The sequence below is a fragment of the Crassostrea angulata genome, chromosome 6, assembly GCF_025612915.1.
Source record: "Crassostrea angulata isolate pt1a10 chromosome 6, ASM2561291v2, whole genome shotgun sequence".
Classification (NCBI taxonomy): domain Eukaryota; kingdom Metazoa; phylum Mollusca; class Bivalvia; order Ostreida; family Ostreidae; genus Magallana; species Magallana angulata.
In genome coordinates this window covers 60,531,517-60,549,532 of record NC_069116.1, presented here as the reverse complement: position 1 = coordinate 60,549,532, position 18,016 = coordinate 60,531,517, and the positions used below count along the sequence as shown (strand labels likewise).

At 34.4% G+C, this 18,016-nt stretch overlaps 1 protein-coding gene and 1 pseudogene across 2 annotated transcripts; one reads left to right on the top strand and one right to left on the bottom strand.

Annotated features, from left to right (window-relative positions):
* Window positions 1-1,483: 1,483 nt before the first annotated feature.
* Window positions 1,484-7,399, top strand: LOC128188676 (ultra-long-chain fatty acid omega-hydroxylase-like). Of its 2 annotated transcripts, none has more exons than XM_052859881.1 (10): window positions 1,484-1,583; window positions 1,819-2,000; window positions 2,132-2,259; window positions 2,371-2,433; window positions 2,878-3,001; window positions 3,117-3,219; window positions 4,356-4,485; window positions 4,581-4,862; window positions 6,342-6,407; window positions 7,230-7,399. In XM_052859881.1, exons 1-10 carry the CDS (start codon window positions 1,499-1,501, stop codon window positions 7,327-7,329), a joined length of 1,263 nt encoding a protein of 420 aa, XP_052715841.1. In that variant the 5' UTR covers window positions 1,484-1,498; the 3' UTR covers window positions 7,330-7,399. The 2 variants fall into 2 exon arrangements, with proteins under 2 accessions (XP_052715841.1, XP_052715840.1); XM_052859880.1 differs by having other exon boundaries at window positions 3,117-3,246.
* A 2,787-nt stretch (window positions 7,400-10,186) lies between these two features.
* The window catches only part of LOC128188684 (adhesion G-protein coupled receptor D1-like), a 32,705-nt pseudogene continuing 24,875 nt past the window's right edge, over window positions 10,187-18,016 (bottom strand).

Here is an 18,016-nt window from a genome sequence, read left to right as displayed (position 1 = left end):
ATATGAGGGTGGTGCTTTATTATATGAAGATGGTGCTTTATTATTTGAAGGTGGTGCTTTACTATATGAAGATGGTGCTTTATTTTATGAAGGTGGTGCTTTATTATATTATGATGTGGTAATTTCATGTGAAGAGGGTGCTCTATTATACATGTATGAAGATGGTGCTTTATTATATGAAGATGGTGCTTTTTTTTAAAGATCATAAAATAAGGCACCATCTTCACATAAAAACGCACCATTTTCATATAATAAAGCACTATCTTCATATAATAAAGTACCATCTTCATATAATAAAGCACAATCTTCACATGAAATAGCTACATAAGGCAGCTATGACGTTCCATAGAAACCTATTTGAACTTGAATTTGGGGCTCTCGAGTGTATACAATTAAGCATTCAATGCTTATATTGATATTTTCGAACTGATGTCTATTCGTATGAAATATTATGTATCGCCGCTAAAAAGGCATTATTAGCGCTATTAATCAGGGATATGAAACATAAATGGAACAGCCATATTTAAAACGTGTTATTTAGTTAGCTTCCATGACAAAAAAATAGTGCCTGAAACTTTTTGGAGAAAACACCTTTTTTTTTTTATTAAGGAGTAGATATACATTAATGATCGTTTTTTAAATGGAAATATCAAATTTGTTAGGTATGTGACTATAAATTTAATCATGCAAGAAAAAAAGGAATTATCAAAATCATGAAAATCCTAAATCGTGCATGGAACGGGGGGTCGTTTAATTCCTCCAATATTCGGAAAACAACAAAAAATTGCAAATATGCTATTTGATGCATGTAGTAGTTTCAGTATAACATTAACTTATTTCATAATACTGACAGTTCATATCAATGCCTATCATTTCTTTGAAAGGAATACTTTATTTTTGTACTGTTTACCGACAACTTTACAATTACAGCGCCTTTGAACTTATGTGCGCATATGGCATATAATCCCGATCCCGATTCAGATAAACGTGTGCTTGCCTGGTTCCCTGAGGTACCCATTACGCACAGGAACAAGGCTAACTCATGCGCAGGCTGAATTTTCCCCATAGCATCCGGTTTAACCTCGCTTATATATTTTCTGCGTGGACCTCAGGGTCCACGCAATAACCTCGCTTATATATTTTCTGCGTGGACCTCAGGGTCCACGCAGTAATCATTTTATGACTGACTGAAATATTGACTTGAGTCTGAAATTACTCAGTGATCCTGAGGCCCGGATAGGGCAAGGGACCATTATAGCTAGCATTTACCACAATCATGTGAGCCAAGTAGAATATTAATCTTAACAAATGGACCAACAAACACATTTCCACCTGGAGTTTAGTAATATTCAATTCGAGTTTTAAGAGAGAAATGGGTTGATGTTGATGCCTCTTGTCTTCAGTTTAGTTATATTTTAAATTTTAGATAAGACATCAAGACTACCTCGGTCAACATTTCTTGGACAAAATTTTAGAATGGACAGAGAAATATCCGACCATGTTTCTGTTGTGGATAGGACCTGCAACTGTTAGGGTGGTACTAAATCATCCTGATAGTCTCAAACAGATACTGAGATCGGCAGGTAATGGAGTGGTGGGGGGGGGAGGGGTGGGGCTGTGTGGTAGGTGGTGGGTGCATGCGTTATTACCGTTAAACATGTACGGATAGTTAGAACGACGGATATAAAGACCAATATAAATCACATTGTCGATTTGTAAACAACAGAGGTGTTTTTTATGTTTTTTATGATGCAAATATCCTACATAGTTGACAGCCTCGGGGATTCCTTGACTGTATATGGTCATATTTAATTTCAGATCCAAAACCAGTTGGATACGGCCAGGCGTACAGACATGGAATTCCATGGTTAGGAGAGGGACTCCTGATTGCGGGGGGTGCCAAATGGAAGCGCTCCAGACGTCTGCTTACTCCAGCCTTCCATTTTGACATCCTGAAACCTTACGTGAAAGTCTACAAGACCTGTGCTGATCAACTAGTGGTATAACGTTTACGAATGTCTATAATTTCAAAGTCACAGAAAAATATTGTTCACTTAGATATATAATAGTTTTAGACATCCTAGAAACGTCTAAAATCTTCTATTATTTGATTGCTTTGAATGCCTTATAGAAAAACATTCAAACGTTCGCTGACCGGAAGGAGAGCGCTGAAGTGTTTGGATTGGTCAGCGGCTGTACACTGGATATCATTCTGCAGTGCGCGTTCTCCTACGAGACAGACTGCCAGAACCTCCTTAGGTCTGGAATTCGTCCCACAGAGTTTTTTAGAAGACTAGCATTGTCGTTTAAAAGCTTTCGGTTACTGTTTGAGTTACATGTACGGCTATAAAGTGAATTTGTTTTCTGCAGGAACGACAACCGATACGTTACCACTGTGTATGAAATAGCCACAGAATGGACACGTAGAAACACGTGAGTAAAACTTTTTTCCTACACTATAATCAGTAAATGAAAATTGTACATCCCTCTCACCTATCCTTGTAAAATATATAAAATTTAGGTAACGAATAGAAAATATTCATTATTGCAACTTTTGACACGCAATTGACATAAATCGAAAATTGGTGATTTTTGGGACAGTTAACTGCGTTTCGCATGTAATCTAGCTGTTTCATAACGAGTAAGAAATTTGCTATCTAGACGCTATACATTAGAAACATGTAAGGGTTTCGATATCAACATAGAGATAGGAAATGGGATTTATTTAAATCATTTAAAAGTGATATAGATAGATTTTGCATGAAAAAATTAACGTAATACATGTACATGTATATGAACGTGATAGTGATAAATTTTGTATGAAAAAAAAATAACTTACAATATTTGTGCATAAACCAAATTGTGGCTCTGTTTCAGCTGTCCGTGGCTTTATTCGGACTTATTCTATTTCAATACGAAAATGGGGAAACAATTCAAAAGTCATTGTGATTATGTACACACCGTAGCAGATGACATTATTGCAAAGAGACGGAGAGCTCTGGTCAGGTTTTTGGTGGTCTTTTTTTTCTAAATGTGTAAAAAATAAAATGATAAACGTTAGTGGATTCAAGAAAACCAACTCTCATATCTTATGAAGTAAATTAAATTTGTTGTAGGAAGACGCAGATTTGTCTGAAAGGAAATACCTGGACTTTCTGGACATTTTGTTAACAGCCAAAGATGAGGATGGGCAAGGAATGTCCATAGAGGATATTCGAAGTGAGGTGGATACCTTTTTGTTTGAAGGTGAACTTAAGTTTCATGAAGTATTTTACAATACATTACTATACTCTGTCCCGAGTTTTTGCTTCCACCACTTTTAATTAGCTTCATATTTTGATGATAATAATAAATATCTTTGTGCTCAAATTGCAGCCCAGATTATAACGTTTAATCAAAGTACTGAAGAACTGACGGGAGTTGAATTTATAGATTGTTATTTATTTTAGAATCAACGATATATTATTTTGCATGGCAAGTAGTTTCCTATATGTATTTGAATTATGCACATTTTTTAAAATATGAATTATTCTCCGACAAGAATTTCGCAAAAAACCCCATTTGAATCATGTTGTGTAATATTCAAAGAATTAATTCCATCAAACTACGTATCAGTAATGAAATAGTATGGATCCAAGCAATATTGAACTCTAGTCTCGTTCAACCAGACGCTCGGCTGTCTCCGTTAATCTACGCTGCTTGTCGGAGATTTACGGATATATTGAACTCTGGCGTAGGAATACATACAATATACGACTACAAAAAATATCTAAATTGTTCGTACCATATAAAATTTGACTATTTACAAGGCATCTATAAATAAGTTTCCTTGAAAAACAATGTTCTAGAATACATTACATCGAATTTATCGATTATTTTCAAGGACTAAATGTTATCAGCGATGTTAGTTTGTGCTTAGATCCAAACACTGTTTCATTTTCGATTTGCCCGAGTAACTGCATAGGAGAGTTGATTTAAAATCAACTCCCAAAAATTGCGCGAGATGTCCAGAGTACTTCTGAATGGAGAAAAGATGAAAACAATTCCCATTATAAATCTCCGTAAAAAAATGTTTTCGTTCCTGTAAACTTTAATTAATGAATGAAAAGGGATGATTTTTTAATAAAGATATCTTGGATGTTTTCCATTTCATCGATTTTAACTGTACATGTACTTCTTTTACGGATATGTGTATTTGTATTAAAATCACAAAAAAGTGAAGGAAGTAATAAATTGGGACATACTTTTTTTTTTTTGCAAACACACGTCAAAAGTTGATGAACATGATTTTTATAAAAAAATGTCATGGAAAGGTTTTGTTTGATAATGTCTATATTTTCTCATTGCATATATAGGTCATGATACTACAGCAAGCGCCATCTCGTGGATTCTGTACTCATTGGCTGAACATCCTGAACATCAGATGAAATGTCAGGAGGAAATCGACAGAGTGGTCAGTGAAACAGAGTCTGGAGAGCTTGAGTGGTATGATTGAACTTAATATTCTTACAGATTATTACTGAAATATTAGACTTATCCTTTTACGTTATTGTGAATTATTCATCTTGTTCTGATTCAAGGAACGACCTTGATAGACTGGAGTATCTCACACAATGTATCAAAGAAGGAATGCGTCTCCACTCACCTGTACCAGGGATCTTAAGAGAAAATCAAGCTCCAATTAAGGTCGATAACCACGTTATACCAACCGGAAGTTGTTTAACAATTTCAATTTATTGTCTGCATCACAATCCCACTGTGTGGGGACAAGACCATATGGATTTCAGACCCGAAAGGTTCTCCAAAGAAAATGTACGGAAGATGGACCCCTTTGCATATTGTCCTTTTTCTGCGGGACCGAGGTATCATAATTATTACGGCGTTTTGCTCCATTTGACGCACAACATAATGATTGAATTTTCCTATTTAATATGTACTCGCTACTTTATGATGTGAAATTATATACAAACGTAGCTATCAGTTTAATTCAAAGTTAAATTGTTTCTCATAAGCTTGAATTCTTTCCGGAACATAAAGTTAGAAAAATGTTGCCCCAAGTGTGATTCAAACAATTAAATAACTCAGTGTGATTAAATGGAAAATACATTGTAGATTTAACATGTTCAAAATGTAATTTGATCAAAATATTCAATTTAAAATTCTTAGAAAGTAAATTACCGGTATGTAAGGGCTCAAGTAGGTTTCCAACTCGCTGTCAGATCAGTAGCTGACATATTGGTATAACTTTTTGACATCCAAAAGTATAAAAGAAAAAAGAGATGTTTGTGAACATGTATGCCCCCTCCCTTGGAAACATCCACGAAGAAAATGAACGTAAACTTCAAATACTGGAATTTTTCTACGTCCAAGGGCTATAACTCTGTCGAAAATTGCTCTATCATACCGAAAATCAAACTTGACCTAGATATTATCATGATAAACCTGTATACCAAATTTCATTTCAATATGTTCATCCTCTGCGAAGACAATGAGCGGAAACTGCAAAAAACTAAAAATTTTCTACGTCGAAAGGCCATAACTCTGTCAGAAATTGCTCGATCGTACCCAATATCAAACTTGACCTAGATATTATCATGATAAACCTGTATACCAAATTTCAATTCAGTATGTTCATCCTCTGTGAAGAAAATGAGCGGAAACTGCAAAAACCTAGAACTTTTCTACATCTAAAGGCCATAACTCTTTTGGAAGTTGCTCAATCGTACCCAATATCAAACTTGACCTAGATATTATCATGATAAACCTGTATACCAAATTTCAATTCAATATGTTCATCCTCTGCGAAGAAAATGAACGGAAACTGTCGGTGGACCGACCGACCGACCGACCGACTGACAGCAACAAAGCAATATGCCCTCCCTTCTTCGAAGGTGGGCATAAAATATGCAGAAGGCTATATTAACTATTGTTTTCGAAAGAAAGTATTGTAAGACTTGTGATCCAAGAATAACTCCAGATGTGTATTAAAATATGTATTAAATGAAAATAATGATGAAAATACAAAGTATGACAAAGATGATATATCCGACAGACGGACACACTTGGCTCAAACGACTAATGTTTATCCCACGCGGACTCACACGCGGCTTTCCTCAGCAATTCCAAGAACCAGACAGTCAAAACTCACACGTGACCTCTGGTCACACTAAATACCCGATAACACAAAATACACACTTACAGTATGTAACACTATGGATGTGTCTTAAACCTCCTAAGAATTTTTTTTAAAATGAAACAGTAAAAGAACAATTCAAAATGAGCAATCTACTGGGAGAAGGCGTGTCCTATGCAGTCTGTTTGTTTCTTTTTTTCTTATCCAGGAATTGTATAGGACAGAACTTCGCAATGGCTGAAGAGAAGATGGTATTGGCGACGCTTTTACAAAGGTAATCTCTTTTATGAGAGCTGGGTGTTCGTGGTCTTGGGTAGACTTTATTGATCATCTTTAAAGACATCTTTGTATACAGAATATCACTCAAAGTTTAAAACTTTTAAAAGTTTTTTTTAATGAGTTTGATATAGCCAATTCATATTAAAAAACTTTAGGTAAATCTGATATTAGGTATTTGTTGACCCCCCCCCCCCCCGCGCCTTAAATGTCCGATAGATTATTTGATATGCATGACTGTAGTAGTGCAGTTATTTATTTTAACAATAAAATGCTGTCTTTGGTGATCCCTTCGGGATATGAAGGTAGCGACATTGCAGAAAAAATACATAATCCGCGTTATGTAATTTTTTTCTGCTATGATTGCTACCTTTAAAACCCGCATGAATCATCAAAGAAAGCATTCTATTGTTCATATTAGCATCTTTCTTTTAACAAATTAATAAATTGGTTATGAAAATTTAGTAAAATTTACCAATGTACATAACTACTGTTAATGTACACAAGTACGTTAATTGAGAGAAACGGCCTAATCGTCTCCTGTAAGACCATCATGATTATTTCGTGCAGTCCGTGATTTTTCCTAGGTCGCGGTAGGTTTCTACAAATCAATTAACAGGGCTTGTCAATTTCAGTCCTGTCAGTATCTTGTCAGTTAGCCGCTGGAGATTTCGACCAGTCAATAAATGGGGCGTGTAGATTTTTGTCTGGCTGTTTCTATAGAGCTATGAATTTACTAAAAGTTTCCGTTAGAAATAGAGGAAGTAATAATTCATTTGGTAGATGTTAATATATATCTATGTATCTATATATCATTTAGATTTACCTTTTCTGTCGACAAAACACACATGGTCGAGAAACTGCTGGCGGCGGTCATGAGAGCAAGGAACGGGATCAAGTTGTTCGCTTCTCCCAGATAATTAACGCTGTTTTAAAACTATGTTTTCTAAATCTGAAAAGTCTTAATTCACATTGCATAAGTTACAAAAGCATTTTTGGTACATGATTGTATACGTTTCACAAGTTTTTATTTTAAAACTTAATAAAGCTGCATTTGTTTTATGTGAGTCAGACGTCAACCATTGATGTTTCACAGAGGGACAGGAAAAACCGTTACTCCCTACCTTATTTTAGTTCATGCTTAACACCAAGAGGACTCTGATTGTAGATTCTCATCTACATTATTTATATTATTGTATAATGTATTATATTATTGTATTATCGGATGGTTTTGTCTCGATCTTCACGATACATCCATGTTCATGTAACTCTATGTTTAGGGAAATACGCTTTTGAATTAGAAAGCAGTTTATCAGAAAGTCGCTTTAAAAGCCGGAAATGTCAAACCAACGCCTGAGGCGTCATAGTACACCTTAAACCTCTTATTTGTAAAAAAAGAACTATGTAAAATACTGCCCGAGCTGTTCATTGATAAAATAATATATTTGGGAATATATGTTTTTATTTTGGGTATACTTAATCTTTGATATATATATTCTGATAAAACAATCACATGGGAGATTTACAACAATATTTAAGGTAGGGGTTCACTATTTATATTAAATTATCAAAGACTTATAGCGCCGTCTCGCATTTAAAGCCTTTGAAATACACGTGCGTATTTTGGTACACAATTAATGTCTCCTTCAGCTGCTAAATATATATATTTTTAAAATCTATCTGTATAGAAAGAAAAAAATATACGCTCATTTGAAATTAAAAAAAAAATTAAAAGTCCACTTGGCCTTCCCCATCATACATGTGCATATTTATTTTTTGATATCATTTCAAGAAAAAGTTGTCCGAACGACATGTAAACAATTTGTGTTCGCCAAAACGGAAGTTCCGTTTTATGTAGTAAGTTATACCGGTATTTGAATACATATTGATAGCCAATGAAATTAGAGTTTTGGAAATGTCGTGCTCGATGAATCTTCTTAGAATTTTGTAATTCAATTTATAGACTACGTTCTTCTCGAGGTTATTGTAAATTTTCTTTAAAATTTCCATATTAACATATTAATCATATTTGTGAGAATGATGAATTTTTGTTTTCTTTGCAACTGTTGCGAACGTTGCATGTTTCCATCGTTCTTAGTCACACACCATTGCGTTTTTTTATCTATGGGTTTTCCTGGGTGACGAGGACAGCAGAGTTGTGTTTGAGTAAATAAGTTCTTCTACTCTCTTTTCTGTGACAACGAAATAAGACCTAGCCTCCTACGACAGTGCCTCATCAATTGTATATTGTAGATATGTATGTTGCTGAGAAGTTTCAATAAGTGAAGCACAGAGTGGAGACAGATATTGCTTATTGTTGTAAACTCGCTTAACCTTCATATCTAACTTGTCTGTACCACGCATGTCACATGACATAGATTTTGGTAAGCGTATTCGACGTGGCATTTGTGTCATTAAGAGGGCAGGATGGAAGTGGTCATTTTGAGACTCTTTGCACCTCGCGACAAAGAAGAGCCCTGTATAGAAATAAAGAAAAATGTTCAAATTAGGTTGAGATCTAAATATTAAACGTGATGTTTTTGTTTACCAAATGATGTACGTGTAAATGCATTTAAAATCATATTTAAATCTGATAGATAATTTGCTGTTCTTCCGGCCTTCTTTATCTTGTTAATACATTGTTGAAATTTGTCCATCCATTCTTTTCTTTTTATTCCTTAACCCTTTAACTACCAGAGATTTAAGAATTTTTATTAAAAACTGACAACTAATTTTCAGGTCAATTTTTTTATGTTTTCTAGCTACTTTTACATAATATAACATATATATATATATATATATTCTGAAAGATAAAATGTTAAGGTATCAAATTATGCAAAGTTACATGACGTCTCCGTTGCCATAGCAACTAAAGACGTGCTTAAATAGAAACGAAGGCTATTTTTCTCACTTGTGTCCAAATAATATATTCAAATTGCAAAATAACTTTAATAAGGTAGGAAATTTTAATTATACCCTGTTTACACGAGTCAGTTTTGACTTTAACTAAGACAACTTCAATCTGGTACATATGTAATACTTTAATTCGAACAACTCCCCCCTCCCCCCCCCCCCCCAAAAAAAAAAAAGATTAGGGAGTTACTTGTAAATCAACTGGTCCGCCTGTTTGTCTGTGCAATCGTGTCTGGCCAATATCTTTCTTATCAAGAATCACTGGAAGTTCATACTTCACACAAATATTGTTATGACAAAAATATGTGACATGACCTTTGACTCAAGGTCATTTGGTCACAAACCGAAAACGACATTTACTGTTACAAGGTATACAAATCATCTTTAATGCGTTCATCATTGCAATAAAAAATTGCGTTAAAGAGGTGTGAGATGCATGTGAAGAGTAGGGGGTCCTCCATATATGAGATGTTCATTCTGGATACAGTCGAGCCCAAGTGCCTTCCTGCGTTTAAGTTCTTTGATAGCCTTGGTTATTTCGTTACTGGTAACTTCACCTCATGTAATTTTCGTAGGGTTTTATGTCTTGAGTTTTCCTGAATAAACACGTATGTGTTTTCTGTGGATTTGTAAAATTCGGAATCAAAGTTTAAGCTTTAGGTTGGGTTAGAAATTTGTTCAAATACTCATCAAAACAGCTTGCAATTTCATCCGGGTTATCCACGAGTCTTCCATCAATTTCGATTTCCGGATAGAATTTTGTGTTCCTGGGTCGCTGACGTTTTACAAGCTTAAAAAAAACCGCACATCACACTCAGAAGCTTGATCAGTATCGTGGAATACCGATGCCATGTATCTGTCGTGTTCAGCATTTAGTTCATTGATGGAATTCGCGATAAGCTTTTTTTGCGTGGACCCTGAGGTCCACGCAGAAAATATATAAGCGAGGTTAAACCGGATGCTATGGGGGAAAATTCAGCCTGCGCATGAGCTAGCCTGGTTCCTGTGCGTAATGGGTAGCTCAGGGAACCAGGCAAGCACACGTTTATCTGAATCGGGATCGGGATTCCGTGCCATATGCACACATAAGTTCAAAGGCGCTGTAATTGTAAAGTTGTCGGTAAACAGTACAGAAACAAAGTATTCCTTTTAAAACAATGATTGGCATGTGATATGAACTATCAGTATTTGAAATAAGTTAATGTTATGCCGAAACTATAACATGCATCAAATAACATAATTTGCAATGTTTTGTTGTTTTCCGAATACACAAGTAACTTAACTTTACTTTTATAGTAGGCGAGGCTAGAGAACTTCCCGATTAAATTTTTTAAGCATTTAAGTATGGTTAAATAATTATGTCACTGTATAAAAGTTTAAATCTCAAGAAAAATGCATCATATGAATATGAAATTTTTAATTTACACAAAGCTGTCACTGCATAGTTAACAAAGTAGTGCGAATCGTAATGTGTGCGAAAATAGTAGAATTCACCAAATGCCTGATACTATACATGCAAACTTCATTCATAGATAGATCATAATTATTTTAGAAGAAAGAATCCTTTAAATTCTAAGAGAAAAAGTCAGGGCTATACATACATGTATACGTAATACAACGTACAAATTGAGTGGTTAAAAGCAGAGGGCTAGAGTCGGTGGAATCTCTGATAATCTTAAGGCTTTCACGTTTTCCTTGGAAACACATGCAAATGGTCCACGTATTGTAGTCCTTTTTTTAAAGGACAGCAACTTGTATAGTTCTTGTAGGAGTCGTGTACCATGCCTCCGGGACGATCTTCGCCTAACCAGATATTTCGTATGTGGTGCTCTCAGTCGTGAAGGTGTTAGACTTCAGGTGTCCACTCGGGTCTTTAGTGAGGTTTAAATTTTGCTACAGGGATAAAAAAGGATGCAGCAGTCTATAAAATATGACACAATTCTTTACAAAAATTATCAAGATCTACAACAGAACTTTTTTTTTGATGGACAGAGTATCCTCTTTTGGTTATTTTGTTGCCTTTTACTGTTAATAAATTTGAATTTAAAAAAAATGTTAGCTATCTTCATATCTTCATTTCTTTTAAAAATTCCGTTTAGAGTATTGGCATATTATTGACAGTGTACTTGAGAGTATTCGGGACAAAATGGATACCATAGGAAATAAAAAAATAAATACGACCAATGATCTACTTCTGGATCTGGTCAACGTTTGTGATGACTGTGTTTCGAAGAAATGTGTAAAATCTGTTAGTACATATAGAAACAATATGTACATTACTATCAATTGGAAAGCAAAAAATATTCAACAAGAAATTAATGAACTTGTATTGTAAAAAAAGAGGCGATTGCAATGAAGCAATTAATAAAAACAGATTGGAGTAAAGCAAAGATCAAAAGGAAGTAATTGTACTAGAATCAAATGGACATTGCCTCCGATGCAGAACAGTATCAGAAATGGCTAGGCGAAGACATGCCTATCCTGTCATCATCACGTGAGATCGTCTGTCCAGTGTGATACAGCAGAGTGGGACTTTTCTATCTTACACCGTGTATAACTACGCTGCTATGGTATGTACACAAGCGTCGTATCCTGTAAGGAAATGATTAAATGACGAAATGTGCAAATCTAATAGTCATTATTTTGCTAAACTGACTACACTTAATCATTTGTTCATTGAAAAACATGTCGTATGCTCTCCTCTTACTTGCACTATTTATAGCGCGCAGAGGGATAAACCGAATGTAAATATTTGAATGTCAAAAGAGAAAGTCGCCAGACATCGTTTTGTATGAAAAAAATGACAATAACAAACTGTTAAACATCTCAAAATTAAATAAACGAAATACAAATTCAAAGCAGAGCAACAAGAACCTCTAAAAAGATAGAGGTAGGATCAGGTGCCATGGAGGAGTGACCATCCTCCGGTCACACCCGCCTTGTGCTCTTTGTCGTAATCGGGGGAAAAACGGATTATGGTCTAACAATTAGTATGAAAAACGTCAGTCAGCATGCGACCCAGTGGAAGATTGTATTTATTTGTAAAATAATGCACGAAAAATAATCATTCAATACACACTCATACTGGACAGTGAAATTCCACCTCGGGGCCAATATTCACGTTCTAGGACTCGGCAAAGCTTTGTCCTCGCAGTGGAATTTTACTATCCAACATTCGTTATAACGTATATTTAGTTTGGATCAATATCAATTAGATCTGAGAGTTTCACGAAAATCGGCTGCGCCATTTCCGAGAAATCGCCTGCACAAATTTTGTAAGGAAAAAAATAATAACTAGAGCAAAGCTCGTTGCAAAGCAACGAGTAGGTCTTCCGTTAATGTCGGAAGTAAAGCTGGAAGTTCCTGTAAGAAGCAGAGCTCTTAAACCAACAACAAGAGTAACTAAAACTAGAGCAGAGCTCGTGGCAAAGCCCCGAGTAGGTCTTCCGTTGTTGCTGCGAGTTGAAAATATATGTTATATGGTGTCAAACGATTATAATGACTATACTTTCAGTTCTGCTTTTGTTATAAAAACGTGTTGTGATTGAAAGCCTGTATATAAAACGTGTTTTGAAAAAAGAAAGGAAGAAAATATTTTAGGAAAACTGTTTGTCGAGCAGAGTTTATGTAATCGTTTCAAACATTCTTTAAAAAATGAGATGTTTAATGGCGAGTTAAATTTTCAAAGGGTAGCAAGCATTGTTATAAACAGTATGTACTCGTGATTCATGTCAGGAAGTGTATTTCTTTTTTAAACTAAACCCGCCTACAAAACACGTAAACTTTTCTCAAAGATAACTTCTATATTAAAATATTTCTAAATTTTTTGAAGACTATGTGCAAGTTTAGAATTGCGTGCTGACAAAATTTACAGACCCTAAAACGTACTACTACACCAAAAAAGCGTGCGGCCTACGTGCGAGAAACGTTTCGTGTAAACCTTTTAGAGTTTCATGTAAACCGTTTAGCGTTTCGGGCAAAGCGTGCGAGAACCGTGTGAAATGTTCATCAGATTTCATTCGGAACTCTCTGACAAGTTAATTGTTTCAAAATGGCGCCCGTGTTTTACATTACTTTCACAAAATTGAACGAATTTTTAACAAACAAAAGAAAGGTATATGTATTAAAAGACGACTAGTTACAGAGTAAATGTATATTTAACGTTTTCATGCGATGTTTCAGTACTGAAACAATATTAAAATTCGCTATACATAAAAAATATTAAATACAGTTAGTGAAACATGATTTCTATTGGAACAAACCTAAATCAACTTTAACTTGCACGATCATGTTTTGATAGGCATGTATTTTTATTATTTATTTACATCGATAACTCCTACTGATAACTCTTACTGAGACCATTCGGCTGTGTACAAACAGCACACATAACCTCGGACATCGGGTGAGACCTGCACCTGGCTGAACCTGTCAATCAAACTCTGTGTATTTGTTTTCATTGGATGGTCAGGCGTCTCTCTTTTGTCAAAAGCCAATGGAAAATAAATGACTTCAAGGTAATCGGAATCAGTATTTGATGAAGCACACAATTTAAATGATAGAAAATTTATTAATTATTTGAACAAAATCAAATGTAAACATAGAGAGGAAATAAATTTTTTTTATTATTATGGGAATCTATACGCATGGTACTCAATTCAAATAGATTATATTATGATTTTATTATTTTATGTAGTAAAATCACCCTTCCAACTGTTACTCAATTACACAACAATTGATGACCTGGGGCTATAAATGTTCTGAGCTGTGTGCGCTGAAGCGACACAAGATTCTCGGTCGCATGCGGCAATTGAATTAACACAGACTGGCCGAATAAACAAAGGCAGGGCTCTACATTAACTTTTTTCCTACTTGTCCATTCGGACAAGCGACCAAAACATTTACTTGTCCGAACTTCAACTTCACTTGTCCGAAAAATTTTCAATATTAAAGATCAAATATTGTCAACTTGAGAACTACAGTACTCTATTACTAAAATAAAATCATTTATTGATTAATACTCTAGCTATAATTAATAACCTGACTTTTTAAATGGAAACTTAAAGTGTCTTTCCTATAATTATGTACATGTATTTGTTCTATATTAAACATGATTTGTCAGCTGTAGCTTTGTCATGGCAAATTACAAGACATCTTAAATTTAGCATCAGGTTTAAAAATACATGTAACTGTTATATTGATTTCTCAGCTGTTTTTTAAACTAAACATGGAATGTCATCATAGTCTATCAATGATGAATGAAACCTAAAATAAGTTACATTTCTTTCCATAATCCTTTATCTTTGCTACCTTTTCTTCCTTTCTTTTTCTTAACATATGTGTTTGGTACTTTGTAAGAACTAAGATCCACACCTTGAAAGTTGTTTGAAATTAGTGAACTTCAATCCCGATCAAGAGTAACTCAATTGTATTGCAATTTGATGTCGGGATCGAAATTCAAAATAACTAATCGATAAACTTATAACGAGACTACAGATAAACTTATCACAAAACTTTCTTTTCTTTTTTAAATGTTGGAGACTTCTTACTATAAAATATGCACTTGTCCAGTCGGACAAGTGGCCAGCAATATTCACTTGTCCGCATATTTTTTTAACTGGTACCGGACAAGCGGACAAGCGTTAATGTCGAGCCCTGAAAGGGGTGGGAAAGTGAAACAAAATGTTACACATAAGAAGAATCCACCAAAAGTGATTTTCGACAGATCTTATTATCTTTTCTCCAATTAAAAAAAATCCAGCGCGAGCACCTGTCAGCGGGGCGGGAGGAAAGGGGGGGGGGCAACAATGAGTTCGCTTCCACAATGAAACTACAGATTCGAAGTGATTAATATGTGACCGATAGAATCTAATCTAAAGTTGTTTAAACTCATGTGAATATTTTTTATTATAATAATAGAATGCCTCAATTCAGGGCATTCCTTTATCGTGCTAGCCCCTACCGCAAACATGGAACTTTGATTATAATTTGATTTCATGTTTAAACTACCTTGTACGCTATCGTATAAATCAATGCTTAATCAACTGTACAAGTAAAATCAATTTATATTTTTGTCTTAAACCAATATAATAATTGAAAACATAATAAAATATAGTTGTGTCCGTGCAAAATATGAAACATAAACGCGTCATAAGGTACATGTAGAAGAATACGAACCGACGGCGGATCACTTATCCACTCGTGCCGAATCTCCTCAGCCATGTGCGAGGGATGATCATCATTTAAAGGTTTAATATTTGAAGGGGGGGGGTGTTGATTTAAAACATTAATTGTACAGTTTTTAAAGTACTTTAATTACCTGAACAAACGAAACATTAGTTTATGTCGAACGATTTTTCCGATTTGGAGTAATATCGTTCATTAATATTCATTTACACTCAAATATTTAATTAAATATATATACAAGTAGGACAAACTTTTATAACAGAAAATTAAAACAGTTCTTGTATATACGGCTATATTAACTCAAACACGTTCATATGCATTTAAGTGTAAGTCGCGGTGTGCGAATCTTGTGTATTAAACTAGAGCAGAGCTCGTGGCAAAGCCACGAGTAGGTCTTCCGTTGTTGCTGCGAGTTGAAAATATATGTGATATGGTGTCAAACGATTATAATTACTAAACTTTCAGTTCTGCTTTTGTTATAAAAACGTGTTGTGATTGAAAGCCTGCATATAAAACGTGTTTTGAAAAAGAAAATAAGAAAATGTTTTAGGAAAACTATTTGTCGCATACAGTTTATGTAATCGTAACAAACATTATTTAAAAAATGAGATATTTAATGGCGAGTTAAATTTTCAGAGGGTAGCAAGCATTGTAATAAACAGTATGTACTCATGTGTCATGTCAGGAATTGTGGGTTTTTTTTTTTATTTTAAACCGAACCCGTTTACAAAACACGTAACCTTTTCTCTAAGATAACTTCTTTATTTAAATATTTGTAAATTTTTGAAGACAATGTGCAATTTAGAATTGTTGCGTGCTGACAAAATTTACAGACCCTGAAACGTACTACTACAACAAAAAAAAGCGTGCGACTTACGTGCGAAAAACGTTTCGTATTAACCGTTTAGCGTTTCGTGTGAATCGTGAAGCGTTTCGTGTAAACCGTTTAGCGTTTCGGACAAAGCGTGCAGAATTTCGGACAATGCGTTTAAATCGTTTCGAGCAAAGCGTGCGAGAACCATGTGAAACGTTTATCAGATTTCATTCGGAACTCTCTGACAATTTGTTTCAAAATGGAGCCCGTGTTTTACATTACATGTACTTTAAACTGTTTGTGATTGGCAAAACTCTCTTGTAGGTATTTTCATGAAAAAAAAATCTAGAAGAAATGATATACTTATCTTTTTACAAAATTGAATTTATTTTTAACAAACAAAAGAAAGGTATATGTATTAAAAGACGACTTGTTACAGAGTACATGTATATATAACGTTTTATACGATGTTTCAGTACTGGTACAGTTTTACCGGTAACGAATATTTGCCAGTATCGAATAATTTTTAGAAAAATTATTGGTGGAAGACAAAGTTGAGGTTTTAAAAAATTCTAGCTAGGTGATTATAACATAGAAATAAATATTATATCAGTGTTTGCCATTTGCACGATTATTTACCGAATTGTTTACAAATTAAAAATGTGCCCCAGATATGGGCTGCCGGATGTTCAAAGCAGAAAAAACGAAAGTGTGAAAACAATTAAGCCTAACTATGAAAATAAGTTTGTTATTGATCCCTATTTAGTGAATAATTAGTAAATATAATTCATTTAAAAAGATAATACATCATATCAAATAATAATGGAGCTTTGAATGAAATTACGACTTCAAATAGAACCACGTGTAGTTTTCCTAGTTACGGTTCATTGCGACAGAAGTATTATTTGGCTGCAAAAATTGATAGATATACGGGAAAAACAAAGGAAAATGGCAACTACTTATCATCAATTACTACTATAAAGTGTTTGTATGAAAATTCAATATTATAAAGTAACGGAAATGAAAACTGTTCAAGTCCAGTTTCAATTTGACCGGAAAACGGTATGATAAAAATAACGATCATATAATTTGTTTAAATGACATATTCCCACAATTGTTTTTCCTTGTTCATTTATAAGTCCATTAACATGTACCTCTAGTATATTTTTGAAATTAATTCGCCTCAAAATATTCGGTCAGAAGTGATAAAGGGCGCTTAATTCGATACTGGGAAACGAATTCAAAACTAGGAAACTGGAGGGGGTGTTGAAATTACTGTCTCCGTAATTCATCCTTTATTTTTTCGGGTTTGATACAGTTTAGAAGGACAAAGAAACGCGATTTAAACAAAAAATAAAAACATTTGGAATTCCGATAATAATAGTTGCATGCACGAGAAACCGCATACTGATTCGTTACCGGTAAAATGACTGTACAATATTAAAATTCGCTATACATAAAAAATATTAAATACAGTTAGCAAAATATGATTTCTGTTGGAACAAGCCTTAATCAACTTTAACTTACACGAGCATGTTTTGATAAGCATGTATCTTTTTTAATTTATTTACATCGATAACTCTTATTGAGACCACTCGCGACACACATAACCTCGGACATCGGGTGAGACCTGCACCTGGCTGAACCTGTCAATCAAACTCTGTGTATTTGTTTTCATTGGATGGTCAAGCGTCTCT